Source organism: Vicugna pacos, chromosome 20 (assembly GCF_048564905.1).
Source record: "Vicugna pacos chromosome 20, VicPac4, whole genome shotgun sequence".
Taxonomy (NCBI): Eukaryota; Metazoa; Chordata; class Mammalia; order Artiodactyla; family Camelidae; genus Vicugna; species Vicugna pacos.
In genome coordinates, this window is record NC_133006.1 from 33,450,226 (window position 1) to 33,468,197 (window position 17,972).

At 51.5% G+C, this 17,972-nt stretch overlaps 1 protein-coding gene across 4 annotated transcripts in view; it reads right to left on the reverse strand.

Annotated features, from left to right (window-relative positions):
* Positions 1–1,114: 1,114 nt before the first annotated feature.
* The window catches only part of GMPR (guanosine monophosphate reductase), a 107,320-nt gene continuing 90,462 nt past the window's right edge, over positions 1,115–17,972 (reverse strand). For all 4 annotated transcript variants that reach the window (XM_072945630.1, XM_072945628.1, XM_006198621.4 and 1 more), the window contains 5 exons: positions 14,394–14,475; positions 10,698–10,804; positions 7,708–7,750; positions 4,860–5,019; positions 1,115–1,620 (listed from right to left, as the gene is read on the reverse strand). In XM_072945630.1, the coding sequence (XP_072801731.1) occupies positions 1,440–1,620; positions 4,860–5,019; positions 7,708–7,750; positions 10,698–10,804; positions 14,394–14,475 (573 nt within the window). In that variant the 3' untranslated portion in view covers positions 1,115–1,439. The remainder of the gene's footprint in view (positions 1,621–4,859; positions 5,020–7,707; positions 7,751–10,697; positions 10,805–14,393; positions 14,476–17,972) is intronic.

The window sequence follows — 17,972 nt, forward strand, 5'->3', positions numbered from 1 at the left end:
GTGGGGTGCCTCCAGCAACATCGCGCTCGATGCTCAACATCCATTCGACTCTCATCTCAAACATGAAGCCACATTCATGTTTCTACAAGACTTACTCTGAATGGATTTGGGGGAAAAAAGTATTACACTGGTGTTCAAGTTGCTGGATCTTTGAATGTACTCTTAGACTAAACGCGGACCTGTTAAGTTCCTGGAGTGTGACGCTTTGGTTGGATTCTTCGTGCGGCGGAGGTCACCGTGGACATGAGACAGTTACTCTGGCATCACACAGTGGGACCACGTGGCCCTTCACCACTCCAGGGCCATCGTTTGTCTTCTCAAAGAAAGCTTATGCCTGTTTATCTGCTTCTCTAGCCTCCTTTAGAAGTAAATGAGGTGAAACACCCTGGCCGGCATGTACTTCCCAGTCCTGTTACTCGAATAATGCTTCAAAGTGGCCAGTCATCATTAACCCACCTGTGCTAACTGTTTAAACAAGGGTCACAGTAGGATTCCCACCAAGTCACAGGTCCTTTCTCCGAGAAAGTACCATTGTCACCAGTCAGGGAACTGACTGATAGACAGCAGTGCCCAGTGGTCCCTCCTGGGAAAGTGCTAACAGCCATGACAAGGGCACGGTTCTGCCTCAGATTTTAAACTAATGCCTTTTAGGAAGTCACGAGTCCAGGTTTTTGGCTGCTTTTCAGTGGGATTCCACCTGCCAACTTTTTGGTGGATCATTCAGTGACAGACCCCATGGAACTTCAAAATAATGTATCATCTCTTTAGGAGAGAGGCCAGCCTGACAAGCCGGGACTGAGGAGGGAGAGGAAGAGATGGAGGAAAACATGAAACGAAAACCCAGGACCAGGACAGCTTCCTCGAAGCAGCCCCAGACACCGCGCCAGAGGACCTGTTCCCAAAAGACACGTGTAAGGCAGGTGCTGGACACGTGTCACCACACCTTTGGGGGCATCCTCAGAAAACCAATTCAAGTTCACTTGTCCAGTCAATTGCTTTTGTTGTTTTCCAGCAACCAGACTCTGGAGGGAGGGGATACCGGTTACTCTGCCGTGGCCTCCCCCAGCCACCCTTACAACTGGGTTCCTGCAAATGCAAACTCCAGCACTCAAGCGTCTTAAGAGCCTTATATTAAAGTGAAACCATTTTCTTAAAAAAAAAAAAAAAGAAAAAGAAAAAAGGAAAAGAAAAAGGCGCGAGTGTTAGTTTTAACAGTGAGGCATGCCTTCCCGGCAGCTGAGCTCTGACCGCTGACCCAATGCGTGCCTGGCTTCTCGGCACCGGGGGAGCCCCACAGCCCCCAGGTGGCAGGAGAGGAGGAGGAGGCAGCCTGCCACCACCTGGAGCAGCTGGAAACTCTGCCGTAACAGAAGGAGGGAGATGGGAAAGCAGGCGTGCGTGGAAGCTTCCACCAGCCAGATGTCACCTCATGCTCAAGGTTAGCTGAACACGGTGTTGTGCTGTTGGGTCACCCGGATGAACGTCGCCCTCCTGCTGAGCTCTTTGAGTTTGGCGGCCCCCACGTAGGTGCAGGTCGACCTCAGTCCCCCGAGAATATCCAGAATAGTGTTCTCCACGTCCCCTTTGTAAGGCACTTCCACAGTCTTGCCCTCAGAGGCTCTGGAAGAAAAAGGAGGTTTCTCTTTCAATCTGGTTCTCCTCCCTCAAAAACCCAGCCAGGAGGAGTCCATCTGTAGAACTTGCAGCAGCCCCAGGGCACCAGGCAGCTGAAAGCCATCTCTGGCCCCACGGCCAGCCCAGCACCACCACCAATGCCAGGCTGATCACGCCAGCATCTCAGGTGAACACGTTCCTCTGCCCAAAATGCACGACCTCGTTGCTGGCTGCCCAGAGCGCCAGGGAAAGGCAAGTCTCCATCAGCAAAACGAAGAAGTCACAGACCAAAGCCTGTCACCCTGCACAGTGACACTCTCAGCAGCGTGCCCCATCTCCCCCTTCTGCCTTCACCTATACACCGACCTTCCACTGACCCAGAGCCCCGAATCCCTCTGGACTGGGGAAGAGACCCTTGAAGGACCCCCACCACCCCTCTCCTACTTGCCCTCCCCAGTCTACAGCAGAACAAGCCCAGAGCACCCCCTGCCAGCTCTCCAATGAGACAGTGACTTCATGGGATGACCAAGACAGGGAAAGGATGGATAAAACGGACCACGGAAACCTCCACTACTAAGATAAGTAGCTCCACATGCCCGGCCCCTTGTCGGGCACACCCCCCCAGCTCACCTCCCTGCGTCTGCACAAGTCATTACACCCATCATCGTGGGCGTGGCGTGGGGGTCCCTGCAAGGTGGAACCAGGGCAGAACTAGGACGTTCTCCACACCGGAGGTTTCGGGGCTTTGGTTAGCATCTTTCACATTTTCAGGGGCACATTTAGAAATTCAGAAGGCCGGGCCCACGGCAGGGGCACTAAGCCCTATCTAACTGTCCTCGCTGAGCCCTCTTCCCACTCCTCCCAAGGCCACCAAGCGCCACTGCTCGCGTGCACACCAGGTCCCCTTCCGGCAAAATGGAGGCAGGGTCTGGACTTGCTTCTGGAGGGGCATTCCAAGAAGGACATCTCCAATCGCTGGAAAACTCCAGCCCTTGTCTAAGGGCCAGGCAATCTAGAAATTCTTACAGTTAACCAAATTCTGCAGCTTTCCTGAGCTGGTCTCTTCAACTGAAAAAAACAGTATCTCCATCAAAAACTCATTCCCCAGCATTTCAAAAGGGTGTTAACTCTTGTGCACTGAAATCTACACCTGCCAGACTAAATTCAAGTGAAATCCAGCTCCTCAGGCCATCAGCCAGTCCAGTGGCTGGTTTACAGCACCCAGCTCACCGGCCACCCCTGAAGTGACTTGCATCACTGCTCTCTGAGACCAGAGACCAGCACAGACCCAGGTGCCTGAAAAGATGGCCAGTTCACTGAAGACAGATGTCTGGGGCTTACTGGACATCACCCAGATCCTCATCATTGCCTGTGTGCTAAGGGGTGATGGTACCTTCTGCAAGTCATTTATCATTGATGCTCAAGTCTTCTCACCTGTAAAATGAAGGTCTCTGATCTGTCTCCCGAGGACAGCGTGAGCACCAAGTGGTTAACGACTGGGAAGGAACCAGCAAAACATACACAACTCTGCTTTATTTAAATATAAGGTCTAAGCAGGAGAACTGCTCTCAGGAGGGGATCATGGTGGTGAGGAGGAGAGGGTAGGAGGGAGGCAGAATGAGACAGATAGGGAACACGGACACAGCCTGCAGGGCTCAGGCTGGCTGTGGACTAAGGTACTAATTCCTTCAGCACTTTCCTAAGACTCGAATCCGCACTGAGTCTTGATACTCCATATCTTCCATTTTCTGTTTTGTCTAAACCCGGCAGAGATTACAGGAGATGATTTTTCCATCAGCTCCGTGGCTTCTGTTTGTGCCACAGCCTGGTCCGGCCGTCCCCACCTACTTTGCTTAGAACCCAGAACAGATGCAACAGCTGGTGGGCAGAAAATGGACTCTAGGCAGAGCCCCTGGCTGGCCCGATGGCCCCACGTGCATAGTGGCAGGGAGGGCCCGTACACAGGCCCTTGACCAGTGACAGTGGCTGCTGGTAAAGCATTAAGTGTCTTGGCCAGGTTGGAACTGAGGCAGTAAACCCCTTCCTCTGCCCCCTGACAAACTGTGCAGCCTCCTCCATCACTTATGGGAGAAAGAGGGCCTTCAGAGGCCTCCTGGGAAGGGGGGTCCCTCTTGTTCTGCCTGACGTTTCCAGGATGAAGATGTGAATGCAGGGCCCTGCTCCTCTTCCCTGCAACACCATCCTCACTGAGGTCCCCACCGAGAGAGAAGAGGGGAGAAATGAGAACTGCGGTCAGTCCACAGAACCCAAGAACAGAACTTTGGTGGGGGACCCCACACCTCCCTCCTGCCGGCCTGGAAATCTCCATGGAGCTGAGATTTTGACCTCTAGCTTGGTTCAAGCCTTACCCAATGCATCTGAATGCCATGTCCTCAGAGTAAGCTTTTGAGTGTGGTCGGGTATCAGCTGGGGCGGGGGCTGACCATCCCAGGGCCTGAGGCCTCCTGGGGAAAGGCAACCAGCCCCCTCACAGCGGACATCCTTCTGAGGATGCAGGGCCTCCTGTCCAGTCTACTTTGCAGAGCTCGTCATCAGTGCCAGCTCTGATGAGAAGCAACGGCAGACTCTACGGAGCCAGGCAGGGCAGTGGATGGACCCTGTCCTGACGTTCTTACACACACGTGCACCACAGTCACAATGGAAGTGAAACAGGCAAGCAGACGAGAGCACCCCTTCTGTGGAGCGACATCGTTAAACGGCTAAAAATGCTGCCTGTGTCAACTGTCAGAGCCTGGAGGCAGGTGAGAGTCCTGCAGGAGCTACTGCAGGTGGAGCGTCCAGAAAGGCCTGAGCTCCATGCGGTGGTCTCGACCACACCAGTCTCAGAGGCAGTGGGAGACCCACTGTTCAACCTGACTCTTGGCGCCTGAACTGGTCCCCGGCTCCACACAGACTATCAGAAGGACAAGGCAGTGATGTTCTTGCCCACCCCCTGGAAGTCTGGAAGGTCCCCAGCAGGAGTCCCACCTCCTCACCTACCTCTGGGTTCCAGTCCCGTCTCATCCCCAAACACCTCTGTACCACACTGCCCTTCGAGGGCCCCACACACTGCAAAGGCTACCTGGATAAAAATCATGGCTGTTTCGAAAGAGGCAAGACATGTTTTCTAGCTCCCTCCCAGAGTCTATCCTATAAACAGACTCTTATTTTTTGAGACCTGCTTCCATCCCATTTCCGTAAGAAGCGAGGGGAACGGGACCCCACCAGTGACAGCCCCCGCGTACCTGTACTCAGCGACCCCGCCCGCGTGTTTCTTCATCGCTGTCTCGGAGCTCATCCCGTAGAAGAGCTTGAGCTTCTGCCCGTTCCTCTCGATCACCTCTCCAGCACACTCAGTGTGGCCCGAAAACATCCCTCCCAGCATGACAAAATCTGCTCCAGCTCCTACAGGCCAACGGTGGTGGGGGACAAAAGAAAGCAGAGAAAAGAGCTCAGAGACAATCAGCTCTGGAAAAATCCAAGTGCTGCCAACTCAGCCTCCCTCCTCCTGGCCATAGTCAGAGAAAAACTCAACCACCCCCTTCAGAAAAAAAGTAAGACGCCTCCGTGTACAGGGAGATGGACACTGGACACTTGAGCAACGAATCTGAACACTGCAGAACAGCGCTGCTGGAGGCTGGCGGCTAACACGCTAGACAGTTTTTTGTTTTTTTCCTGTGGACAGTCCTTAGTGGTTATGGATGAGCCCTTCTGACCACCTGCCAGAGGTCTCAAAATTACAGAAACATTAAGAACTGGGCAGCATCTCAGCATCTCATCGCAACTCATACTTGGTAACTCCTCTGCGTTGTGCCCACCAGCCATCTGGTCTACCTGAGGTTCTCAGCACTCATACTCCGTAAATATGAAAGGACCACAGGAGAGACAACCACCTGCACTAAAGCTTGGGCCTGAAGGACAGCAGCTGTGTGCGTGTGTGCGTGTGTATGTGTATAGATATCTATGTACAACCTGCAAAACTCTACTTACACCTCTGCTGTGATAAACATTTGACTTGCAGAGTATAAAATACCTCCTATTAATCAGTGAATGACATGGAGCTTCAGGATAGGTACAGGGGAGGCTGCAATACTGAGGCTGCCTTTGCAGGCTCTGTTGGACCGGGACCAAGAACAGTTGGGACGGCAGAGCTGGCTCACGGCCGTCTCAGTGTTTGTCACAGTGCATGGGCTGCGGCAGACAAGGAGGAACTGGTTGTCAGGAAAGTAAAGTGTCTATTTGTGGAAGACACAGATATCATCCTGTCTGCGGATAACTGTGCAGAAGCTCTCCACTGACTAGAAAGGAAGAAATGACCCCAACTTCTCCCCGAGTGAGACTGAGGGGGGGTTCACAGCGAGAATGCAAGGGTATCAGGGAACTGCGTTAAGTGGTCAGCGTGCAGGACAAAGGAGCAGACACAGGCCGCCCTGGAACGCGGCCTCGACCGCTTCCTTGCAGTCACTGAAATATTTACAAGGGGACTCAGGGGCGTCCCTTCCGTTCAGCACTGCAGAAAGGCGGGCTCTGTGGGGCTGGCCCCTGGGCCTGGCAGTCAGGCAAGTGAGGCACGACAGGACCTCTCTACTTGGTGGCAAGCTCCGCAGACTCTTCCCCTCAGGGTCCCTCACACGAACACTGGCTCCTCGGCCTCCTGCCACGAGGGTAAGAGGGGAGGGGATGCATGGTGTCCGGTCAGGCCTCCTGCTGCCCTCAAGCCCAGGAGCAGCTGTAAACAGCAGGAGCACAGAGCCCAGAGCCACGCAAACGATGCTCTGACATGGCTTCCCATTATCTTCATTTCTGAATGCTCTCGTGTCCTTTCCTGACCAGCGTTTTCCCTGACCCGGTCCTCTCCCTCCACTGAGCCTTGGCACAGGCCTGGCTGCACTTCTGGAAGGGGAGCCGGGGAGGGAAAGCTGCCAGAGCATGGGTCCAAAGGCCACTCTGTGCGGAACACAGTGTGCTCAGTGAGCAGGGAGCCTGAGGTGGAACCCCTGTCAGTCTTAAGTGCGAGCAGCTCAGAAATCAACAGCAGACGTGCCCTTGGCTGATGAGCCTTCTACTGGGTGAGAAGCACTCACGCAGCAGCAGTCCCATGGGGCCCTGCTCTACCCCTGCCTGCGGGACCCTCACCTTGTCGCTTGCCTCTTGGGGCCCCAGTGTCCTGGACATTCTCCAGGGTTGCTATAAAACCCAGCTGCTAGAACACTGCCTCAGGTTTCCCTCTGTCACCATCAGTGCTTTAAAAGTAATTTCAAAAACGAACCACTGTCCAGGCTGAAGGCGTTCTCTGGCATAGACAGAAACAGAAAAAGTAGTACTAAGCAGGCGTCACCTCACACAGGTAAGGGGCGGAACCACTGCCATCCCTGGGGAATGCCCAAGGCAGAAAGCTTCCCTCCACTGAAAAACAAATACACCCTCAGCAAACCTGGCCCTGGCATCAGGAAAGGAGGGGGGCGGGGGGGTAGTTTTGTTTCTGCCTTTTGCAGGTACGCACATCCCCCACCTCACAGTTGGGAGTCCCCGGCTGTGCGGCAGCTCTGACTTCTGACCGTAGTTGACGAAGGTTAAGAGACAGGCACAGGGCAGAGCAGGCTGAGAGGCTGGACTTCCCCGTGCTTCCTCAAGAAAACACCTGGCTGGGGCCCCGCGGCCCAGCCACACCGACCACAGCCAGACGCTACTGCCCCCTGGTGGGCAACAGGCTTCTCAGCATCTGGTGAGAAACAGCCGTGGGGACTCCTGTCCCTCCCACAGGATTTCCCCAAGTTAGGCCCCCGAGACCCAGGCTGAAGTTTCCAGGCATCAGACCGGGTACAGTCCTCTTCCACGTGTGCCCTGAGCCTTCTCAGCTATGACTTCTAGGCCATGACATCACTCCCTCCTGGGCTGCAGGATGTCACCCTCCATCTACCCTGGGGGCACTCAGTGCGCTCTGCCACCAACCAGAGCCAAACGGATGCCAGAATTTGGGCCAATGTGGGCGGAAATCCAGGGAGAGGAAACTCAGGGCGGGCCCTGAACTTCCCGAAGAGTCCCACCTCCTCGGCAGCCCCGCAGGGATCTCCTTCCCCTGCGGCCACTTACCAAAGGCTTTGGCGACATCTCCTGGACACGTGCAGCCTCCGTCCTGCAGAGGAAGGAGCAGAGAGGGTGTCAGCGGGAGCTGGGCCAGGCTGTCCCCCTCCACTGGCGTGAGTCGCTGGTACCCGCTCACCGAGCCCCCAGCCAAGCACACAACCCTCAGAGCTGAGGCCCAACACTCCCCTCAACATGGCACCTTCTGTTCCCCAGGCCCCCTCCGTCCCGTTTCAGGCCAGCACGCCACTGCCTGCCCTCCAGCGGGCATCAATGTGCTGTCTGGGATGCAGGAAGCGGGAGCTGCGAAGCTTGTACCCTGCCAGCCCTTGCACACCATGCCCGGCCACTGGCTGTCCCCCTTACTACCACGCAATAGTCACTTCCCCCACTGCCCAATGTGAGGGGAGATTTATTTAGCGCAAAAGCTGAAGTATTTTAAGAGCTGGAAAGAACACTGAATTCACTCCTTTATATTCCCAGCCATTCCATGTGTCTCCTAGTCACCATCCTGTAAGGTACCCAGTACCCCGCAAACACGCATTCCTGACACCCACTCTGCCCACCCAGGGCTCCCCTGGCTGGTTCAGGGCCTGGCAGGGCGGCCTGTCATCTTATGCCGCCAGGCACGGTTCAGCCAGGATAGGGGTGGGGGGGGCTGTTATACTTTCAATACCAGGGACCCAGAACAAGGTTACTGGGACGCAGGTCCACTGTGCTTCTGTACTAGGGGGACAAACAACCAGGCTGCCACCTGTTACTGGCAACGGGCCCCAGTGAGGTCCTAGGAGGAAACCGTCTGCAATCTGAGACACACGTTTACTTTCACAAACGAACATGCATAGCTACAGGGAGTTTTTAAGAAAACAATGTGCAAATATTCCAAGGGTTACTTTTGTTTTGCAAGAGTGTTAACATAGAAAAGGCACCATACTGTGAGTGGTGATTCGATGTGAATTGTCAGCATTACCTCCCCTTCTTAAAAATACCTGCCCTTCCCTAAAAGAAGGGGCCATAACAGCAAGCGTGCAGGAGGCAGAGGGATTTCGAATCAAGCACCAACTATGGACCAGGGATTGTTACAAACTTCATTTTCCTATTCAAACACCACAAGAACCTGAAGCTGATATTTTGTAGGTGGGGGAAAACAAAGAGGGAGACTCAGAAAGGTTGAGTGACTTGCCTAAGGTCACACAGCTATAATAAAGGAGGAACAAGATTAGAACCTTGGTTGAATAAACTCTAGAAATGTCTAGAAGCATACATATATTAGCAGTGGTTATCTTAATAAGGCATGTCTAGTCATCTTTATTTCCTTTATATTTCTGTCTAGGCTAAATTTATTTGGCTGGGGAATTTTTCAAGCCTCAAACAAAACTAAGTTCTTTGAATGACTTTTTTAGATTCTTCCAACAAATGGTCTAACGATTCCTAAACTACTACATTAAATCAACAAAATTATAGGAAATTTGCTGATCAATCCTTCCTTCCTTGCAGGGGGTCAGTGGGATGAGAGCCCTCATGACTGGGTGTAGACAAGGAGGAGGTTGCGGATTATTCTGAATCCACCTGACCTCTGTGAAGCATGCTCTCTAAGTCTTTATAAAACGCACTGATTAAAATGTTGGCCTTGAGTAAACAGACGGTAGTGGTCCTCACCAGAGGACTTTTTTTTTTTTAATCGGTTTTAAGATGCACTACAAAGTCCAAGCCCTTTTTGGGTATCAGTGGACAGTGAACTCATCTGGTCATTCAAATCCCTCCCTTTTCTCAGGGTTCCCTGGGTACTGACTCTGAAAGCACATCTGATTTACCTGGAAGGCTTGTTAAAAGATTCCTGGGCCTCATCTTCCAAGTTTGATTCAGTAGGTCTGAGATGGGGCCTGAGAACTGAAAATTTAACCTCCTGTATTCAATATGAATCCATTGTTATAGGACCATTAAAAATATGCCACTACTTCCGAATTTTAAAATATATATGTATGTCTGTGTCACCCACATGAGTGGAAGCCACGGCTCTGTCCAAGCCCGTCCAATTCCACCTGACACGTTCTGTCCTATTCTGAGCATCTCATCTGGAAGGGGAGATGTGCTAACTATTTAAGTGAAGGTCACGTTGGTAAAGGTGGAGGAGAATTAGAGATCAATTGAGGATTTTAACCTGACATTCAGTCCTTAACATTCAGTGTCTGAGTGCTGTGGTGCTGCCCTTCCAGGAGCTTCCTGAAAGTGTGGTTGAGACCACTGTCTCTGCCTCTCCTCCCCTCCTTCCCCTACATTCCTCAACCCACAAAAATCCACCTTCTGCCCCCAACGTGCTACTGAATCTGCTCTCACTACAGTAACCGGTGACGGGCTGGCAGCATCAGACAACCCCTGCAGGTGTGATTAGCCCCAGTGAGGTCACCCTTGAGTAGGGTGAGCCTCCAATCCCACATGACTGATGTTCTTATAGCAAGGAGAAATCTGGACACAAAGACACGTACATGGTGAGGTGGGGGGCGCCACATGGAAACTGGAGTCCCGGGCCACAAGCCAAGGACCCACCAGAAGTGTGGGAGGCCTGAAACTGACTCTTCCCTTGAGGCCTCCTGGCCCTGCTGGCCTGGATCTTGGACTTCTGGCCTCCAGAACTATGGGAATATATTTCCCATTGTCAGTCACCCAGCCTAGGGTACTTCATTATGGCAGCCACGGCAGACTAAGGTTTGGGTCCTCATTTTTGCAAAACTGCCCACCTATCTCCCATTGCACTACCCACCACTGCGAGCTGTTATTGACTAGAGTTGTAACTGACCCCTGTGCTGCCTCCCTCGCCGCAGAGTAAGCAGGGAGAAGGGTCTACGTCTCTGCTGAATGTCACCTCTGAGACCTGGGTGCCCTGAGCCCACTAGATGCCAACCAGGTGAATGGTGGCCAGGGACCAGCAGGGGCCTCCCCGCAGTCCCGAGAGGCTCCCAGATCCCCCTGCCCCAGGCCTCCCAGGCTCGGAGACTCACGGAGATGATGTGCCCCTTCAGACCGTGGGCCGAGTCTGCGCACTCGATCACAGCGCTCAGCTGGGGGTAACCCACCCCCGTCTTGGTGCGGGTGGTGCATACGGAACCTGGATGGAGGAAGAGGCAGACCCCAAAGAGAGATGGTTATGAATGAGCAGAATGTGACACAAATTGAGCTTCCATCACCGTCACACAGCCCTGCACTGACTGACTGGGGGCGAACTTTCCACGGTGGGGACGGGGGCAGGATGGGGCTGCCCTGCAGCTCAGTGGAGGTGGTTGTGACCACCGCCTGGCCACGTGTCCCTTCAGGTCCTCATCACCATCCCATGCTGATGTCCAGGACACTCCACCCTACACCCTGTCACCGCCTCTCTCCCCTCTGACATCAGCTCCCACTTGCTGGCTCCGATTCTTTCCCATCTTCCTTCCCTTTTCCCCATAATCCCTCCCATTACCTTGAGCCTTCCTGCCCTTCAGCTTGCGTCAAATTACTAACTTCCCCAAGCCTCAGTGCCTCACCTGTAATACGGAAATAAAAGCACTGCCCTTGTAGGGCTGTGGTGGAGATTGTGACATAAGAGATGTTAGCGTGCCCCCGAGGAAGGGGAGCCGGCAGCGCGGTGTTCCCGCCCTGCCCTCTCCCTCGGCTCTGTCCTCCTGTTCCCCAGGCTCCTGCAAGTCCACCTCCCACCCCGTCCGCTTCCACTGCGGGACTCACACCAGCCACCTCGCTGCCTTCAGCCCCTCGCCCTCCACCTTTCCCACAGTCAACTCCAGTCCTGGCTGACCGTCTGCAGAGTACTAGCCCAGTTAGGTCCAGGCCGAGTCGTGCCAACATCTCCAGCACGTGTCCCCTCGGTCCCCTTGCTCAAGCCTCTCCTCTCCCTTCCAGCAAGTGAGCACCCAGCCAGATCATCCGGATCAAGCTCCAGAGCATCCAGCAGCTCTCCCACCTCCTCTCCTCCAGCTCCTGCTCACCTCGCTCCGGCCACCCTGCCCCTTCAGCTTCCCAGGCAGGGCCAGTCCCCCCTACCCCGGGGATCCTCGTACACGATGTTCTCTCTGTCCGAGCGCTCCCATCTCTACCAACCCCTTATGCAGCCAACACTTTCTCATCTTTCAGGCTTCATCTTCAATGTCACTGCCTCAGGGAAGTTGTTCATCCCAGCACTCGTTTCAAAAAAAAAAAACATTTAAATAATTATCTGTGTAAGAACCAAGGGTCTGTTTTCTCTGCTGGGTGGTGAGCTGCATGGAGAGTCATCGCTGTAGATCCAGCGTTGAGAACAGAGCCTCGTATGTAACCGGGGCACTATCCAGTCACTAAAGAATGCACGAACTCACTAATGAATGAGTCACCCGTGTCCCCGTCTCCCCCGCTTCACCGCTCAGTCACTCAGACCCCCGGGTGTCTGGTGGTGCCGCCCACGGGGCGCCCTGGGGCCAGTGTAAAAGCTGGGAGTGAACTCCTCCACTCCCCCAGACCTGTGGGCGAGGCCCTCCCGTCTCCTGCTCCCCACCAGCACCAATGGCCTCACAGCTTCCCTCAACTTTTCCCAGGGCTCTTTAGGGACAGAGAACCCTGGCTACACTCAGGCCTGATTCCAGCAGGAAAACCAGGACTGGGGGAGCGGCCTTCTCCTGCACCCGGCCACGGGGTGGAGCCCATCACTTCACGTCCATCCTTACAACGTGGTCACTCACTATCTTGGGGCCAGTGAGTTTCTCTCCTGACCAAGCCCTGCTCTGCCCCAGACGCATACTGTGGAGGCACAACTGGAGTTTTATAACCCCCGGTTCTGGTTCAGACCTGGCTTTTCCCTTTTCCCACTCAACGCTAGATCCTCAAGGGAAGGCAGGGGCTTCAGAGCTCTGCACAGACGCACAGACACGGGGGAAGGCGTGGGCGAAGGTGTGGTCGTGACTGACCCCCAGGCTGAAAGAAGAAACAGGGTACCTGTTTCCTCCCAGCCTGGGGATCGGCCGGGGGACATTTAAATGCTTTTTCCCAGTTCCCAGGAGTTCTTCCAGAATGAACCTTTTTTTTTTAAAAAAAAAAAAAACACTGTCATTTAGATATGTAATACTCAGTGTTTTCACTCTAAAGAATTCGTGAGATGTAAACATCATCTCCAGTCAATTTACAAAGTGGCTCCAACACATCAGGCTCAGGGAAGGCCTCTCACTCCCCTTCGTCACGTCTTTTCTAAACAGACAGCCTGGGAGGCACACAGCAGAAGGGCAGTAAGTCTTCAGGGGAAGAGACTGTACACAGAGGATGTACATGAAGGAAACGAGGCTGAATGTGCGCGATTACACCAAGAGCTCTTTCAGCGCCAAGACCGCCGACACCCCTTCACACCCCGCACAGCGCCCGCGCCCCAGCACCACGGCAGCCAGGAGACTCTCCAGGTGTATCTGATTGAACAGGGGATGGTGCACACTCTGCTTTGGGGGGAAAAAAGAGTCTCCCTTGTCTGTGATTAGCCTGTTCGACTCTGTCACAAGCCTGGTCTATTTCAGCCCATCCTCAGTGTGGGGAGAGCGCCCCGTAAGCCAAAACTGGGCCTTAAAATCCTCGTGACTTTTCAGTAATGACGGACACTCAGTAAAGACCAAAGCTGTCTCTCCTCTTGCTCAGAATGTCAGATTGGCTTAGGAGAGTGGCAACAGAAAAAGCCCCATCTTGAAAACCTCCGTATGTGTTAGAAGCTTAGGTACTCTGACCAGCCTTCAGGGCCCTTTTGTCATCTGCGTCCTAGTCCCTCGAGGCTGACCACTGTGCCAGGCCACAACAAACGCTATCTCCTGCCTCCCAGCAGCACTTTCCCACAGACTCTTCTTAACGGGTTCATGGTTCGCTGCCTTTTTTGGTAGTGTCTTTTGGCCAGACGATATTTATAAAAAATCTTTGCTGTTTCTCATTCCCAACTGAAAGTGTATTATCTCCTTCTTTCCTTCTCTCCAATTTTAGTGTTTGGTTAATAATGGATATGCAAGGAAGAATTTTAAAATGTGGCAATGAAGGATTTAAAAATAGGGAAGCTCAGGCTCCTGTCTGGCCAAAGGGGAAGGCCAGCATCAATCAGCCCCAAGAGAAAACGGAGCCACCTGGTTCAGGGTGGAAGGTTCCATCCCATTCCTCCGCTCGAAATGCCAGTGGCAGTCCCAGGAGCGAGTGCGCGGGAGGATGCAGCAAACTCTGAGACGGTGAGAAGCCCAAGGTGATAACTGCATGGGCCATGGGGCAAGTTCAAACATGGCCTCACAGCTGCACGTCTGTTTGCAACGTGTGGGGTCCCTCAAACATCCACATAAACTTGAGCTATTCGTGGACACTAACTGTCCCCACGGACTCTTCAGCCCTCTCCTTCCCCTTCAGGGTGAACAGTATCATTCAAGAAATCCCATTCTTCTCCTCCCCATTCATGTTCTGGAACCAGGACCTCGCACGTGAACCGCGTTCGAGCTCATTCAGAACTTCCATCAGAAAGCAGCTCAGTGACAATGACGTTGCTAATCAGGAGCCTCTTCTGAGCAGACACCCAAAGATACTTCCAACAGAAATGTGCTTTAAACGTGTGATCAATCACTCCTGGTTCCCTTTGGGCATCTCCAGTCCCCCCCACCCCCAGCCCTAGACCCCAGTCCTCCCCGCAACACCACCTCTGCGGTGCCCCCAGCAAGTCTTACCTGGTCCGACTCCCACTTTGATGATATCTGCTCCGGAAAGAATAAGCTCTTCCACCATCTCTCCCGTCACCACGTTCCCTGCCTGGGACAGAAAGCACACAGCCTGCGATCATGCACTGATCCCGGTGGGACAAAGACGAGTCACGGATGCACTCCACACCTGAACACAAGAGTGAGCACGTTCTGAAGCCGCCAGCCAGCCAGGGGACAAAGGGAAAAACAATGGATCAATTCCCCGAATCTACTTTAAGTCTGAAACTGGGGGGCTAGAGTATTCTCCAGGTTTTCTTTCTTCTCTATTAACAAGAGCACAGAACTGGACACCCGAGGATACCCTGGGGGAGCTGATAGCATCAGAAGGTTCAGAACTGCATGATTTTAGAGCTCCAGGAGACTTCAGGCTGCCTAGTCAGGGCTTTTTGAACATTTCAGGGGATGACAAAACAAAATCTTACAGAGAACCCAAATACATAAAAATAAGCAATTAAACACTCTCTCGGCTGATTAAAAATCTTTATTGTTGTTTACAGTTTGTCAGAGCCCTGAAGAAGTTCTATGGAACCCCTGGGGCCCAGGATTAGGGAACCACTGGTCATCTCACAGTTGAGAAGATACCTGGGTACCCAACCCTGGGCTCTGTGGTTCCCGACACATGAAAGGGCAGAAGAACCCTTATGGACCAACAGCACTGGGATGTACTTCTTTCCAAAACATAAAGCTGTGGCCCTGAGAATAAACACATAAGCCAAGAAGCGACAAAATCTAAAAACCAGAGGATGCATCTGGTTTGAAAATGGTACGCGTTCTTTCACTGCAGGAGTCTGGGAACGCAAAAATAGCCCTTTTTATTACAATTCACTGCCCTGTGGATTCTTCAGCTGGTACGCAGGATACTTGGCAAGATGCCTGTCTGAATTTTCACAACTGTGCGAAGTCTTATTTTGGGAAATGCATCCTAACTGTTGCGACTGAGTTTTAGACATTGAAGCCCCAAGTGTCTTTCCGGTGAATTGATTCTCAGAGGGACTTTTTCTTTTTCCATCTAAGCAAAGTGACTTTTAACTTTGTATAAAAGGATCTCTCAAAAGAGTGATGAGGGCTCAGAGCTACTTTAATCCAAACAGCATCTGACACTGGAAAAGGATGGATGGCCCAGAAAAAGGACAGGAACATTATGAGAGCATATAGGACATGAGAAAGGTGGCATTACCTGTCACTGAGGAAGGGAACAACATTTCAATAGACAGAGCTGGGAAAAGGGACCTTTCAGACACATACAGATTATCACTCATGCTTTTCACCAAAACAAACTTCAGATGGACGAAAGAGCTAAACTAAAAGCTATCTCCTCCCAGATTTAGAAGAAAACCTTGAATACTTGTAATACGCATCCAAGTGAAAACAAAAAAAGATCTGTCTACACAAAAATAAAAAAATCTGTGTACATATAAACGCACGTGCTCATACATATAAACAACAAAACCAATCAGCAACCCGATGGAGAAAATATTTGCAATTATGACAAACTAAGAGTACTAACATTGTAAGAGTTTTTCCAAATCTACAAGAAAAATGCTGCCACCTCACAGAATAACTGCCAGAGGACATGAACAAACTCATGGAAGAAATTAAAGTGGCCAAAAAACAAAGGGAAAGTGTTCACCCTTACCAGTAATCAAATTTAAATTAAGATACCAGTGACGTAGCACTTTTCACTTAAATTATCAATGATTATAAAGACTAAAACGCTGAAGAGGAAACAGACACTCGCTCTCTGCTGTTGGAATGTCTACTCAAGTACAAGTTTTCCTAGAAAGCAATTTGTCCATTTAGAGAAAAGCAAAAGTACGTAGAGCCTTTGATCCAATAACTTCCAGGATTCTCTCTCAAGGCAATAATCATAGATGAGATCAAAGATTTAACTACAAAAATGTTTTATTGATAACACTGCAAAACTGCAAATATATTCTCCAAGATGGGAATGGTTCAACAATCTATGTGATGTCTTTGCATGGGAAAATGCTTAAATCCTTTCAGGGAAATTTAGGGAAACAGAAGGAAATGTAAGACCTCATTTTGTTAAAACAAAACAAGCATATATGTAGATGAAAACATGTACCAAAATGCCGACAGATTATGTCCACATGAGGGAATATTCCGACTTTTATTAATAAGTCTTTACAATCTTCTGGATTTTACAGTAGAAACTGCATTACTTTTATAATTAAATGCGATAGTTTCGGGAGGTGAGAATAGCTCACTGGTAGAGTGTATGCTTAGCATGCATGAGGTCCTGGGTTCAATCCCCAGTACCTCCATTAAGAAAAAAGAAAGGAGTAAGAAAGGATGTTAAAAGTCAAAAGATACTCTCCAGCACAGTACCTCTCAGAGCCATTGCAAAGAGTAGATTGTGGCTGAAAAACTGTTTTGTTTTGTTTTTTTAAAGTGATAGTTTGTCTTTTTAGGTTTTTTTTTGTTTTTGTTTTAAGCACAAAGACCAACATGAACTTTGAACCTGAAAAAGAACTTAGTAGGAACCCAAAAAAACAAGATGCCAAGCTCTCATTCTTCCTTCCTGGTTCCTAAAAATTCAAAACAAATTTTTATAATAAAGTTAAAATTAATTAAAAATAAGTTAAAAGTAAAATACTTAAAGAAGCTACTCTGAGCTCCCTACAGAGTTTCATTTTCAGGGGACATTTTTTCCCCTGATCCGGTGCTGCTTACAAACCATTTTATCTTAAAACTGCTTACTTCACACCAAATAAATTAATTCAGATCAGTTCAGGATGGAAATACCAGGTACACCCACGTGAAGTCAAAGTAAGTCTAAAAGCATGGAGGAAGTGGACGCTATTTTAAGAGCCCAGAGGCTCCCCTAGGTGGCCCTGTGTCCCCTGAGCTACCTGCGTGGCTCCTGAACCAGTGGTCAGAACGCGGTCCCGGCAGAGAGCACTGAGGGTGGGAAAACCCAGTGGAATTACGAAAGCCTCCAGCATGAGGACCACACGGCGAGAAAGCCGACGACCCAGAGAGGTTGGTGAGTTTCCATTTGCAGGAACAAAAAGCTGTCTGTCCAAGTTTGAAATCAAGAAGGTAAAAAAAAAGAAAAAAAAAGGCAAAAAGGAAATGCGAATGACAAAGGGAAGTGTGGTCGGGCTCCGAGGAAAGCCCAGCCCACAGCCCACGTGGCTTTGGCCTCCGGGTGGGATGCGCCAGGCAGGGGTGTCGCCAAGGGTGATTAGCGGGGAGTCGGCTTATCTTGGCCTCATGCACCTCCTGTCCCGGGCGGATACCAGAGACTCAGAATGTGACTGCCTAGGGCAGCTCATCTGGTTCAGTCACGACCAGGCAGCCACAGCAAAATAAAAGCTACAGACCCTCAACAGGGCCCCAACGCAGGCAGGTGGAGAAATCCGCTAGGCACCCCCTCTCCCTGGGGAGGCCAAGCACTGTCCTGGCATCGCCCTAACCACATCAAGGACAGGTGCGAGGGCCTTGGCAAAGACATAAAAAGTGACAAAACCAATATTTCAAGCACTTCGATGCCATTTTAAGAAGTCCTCTGGGCCAGAACCC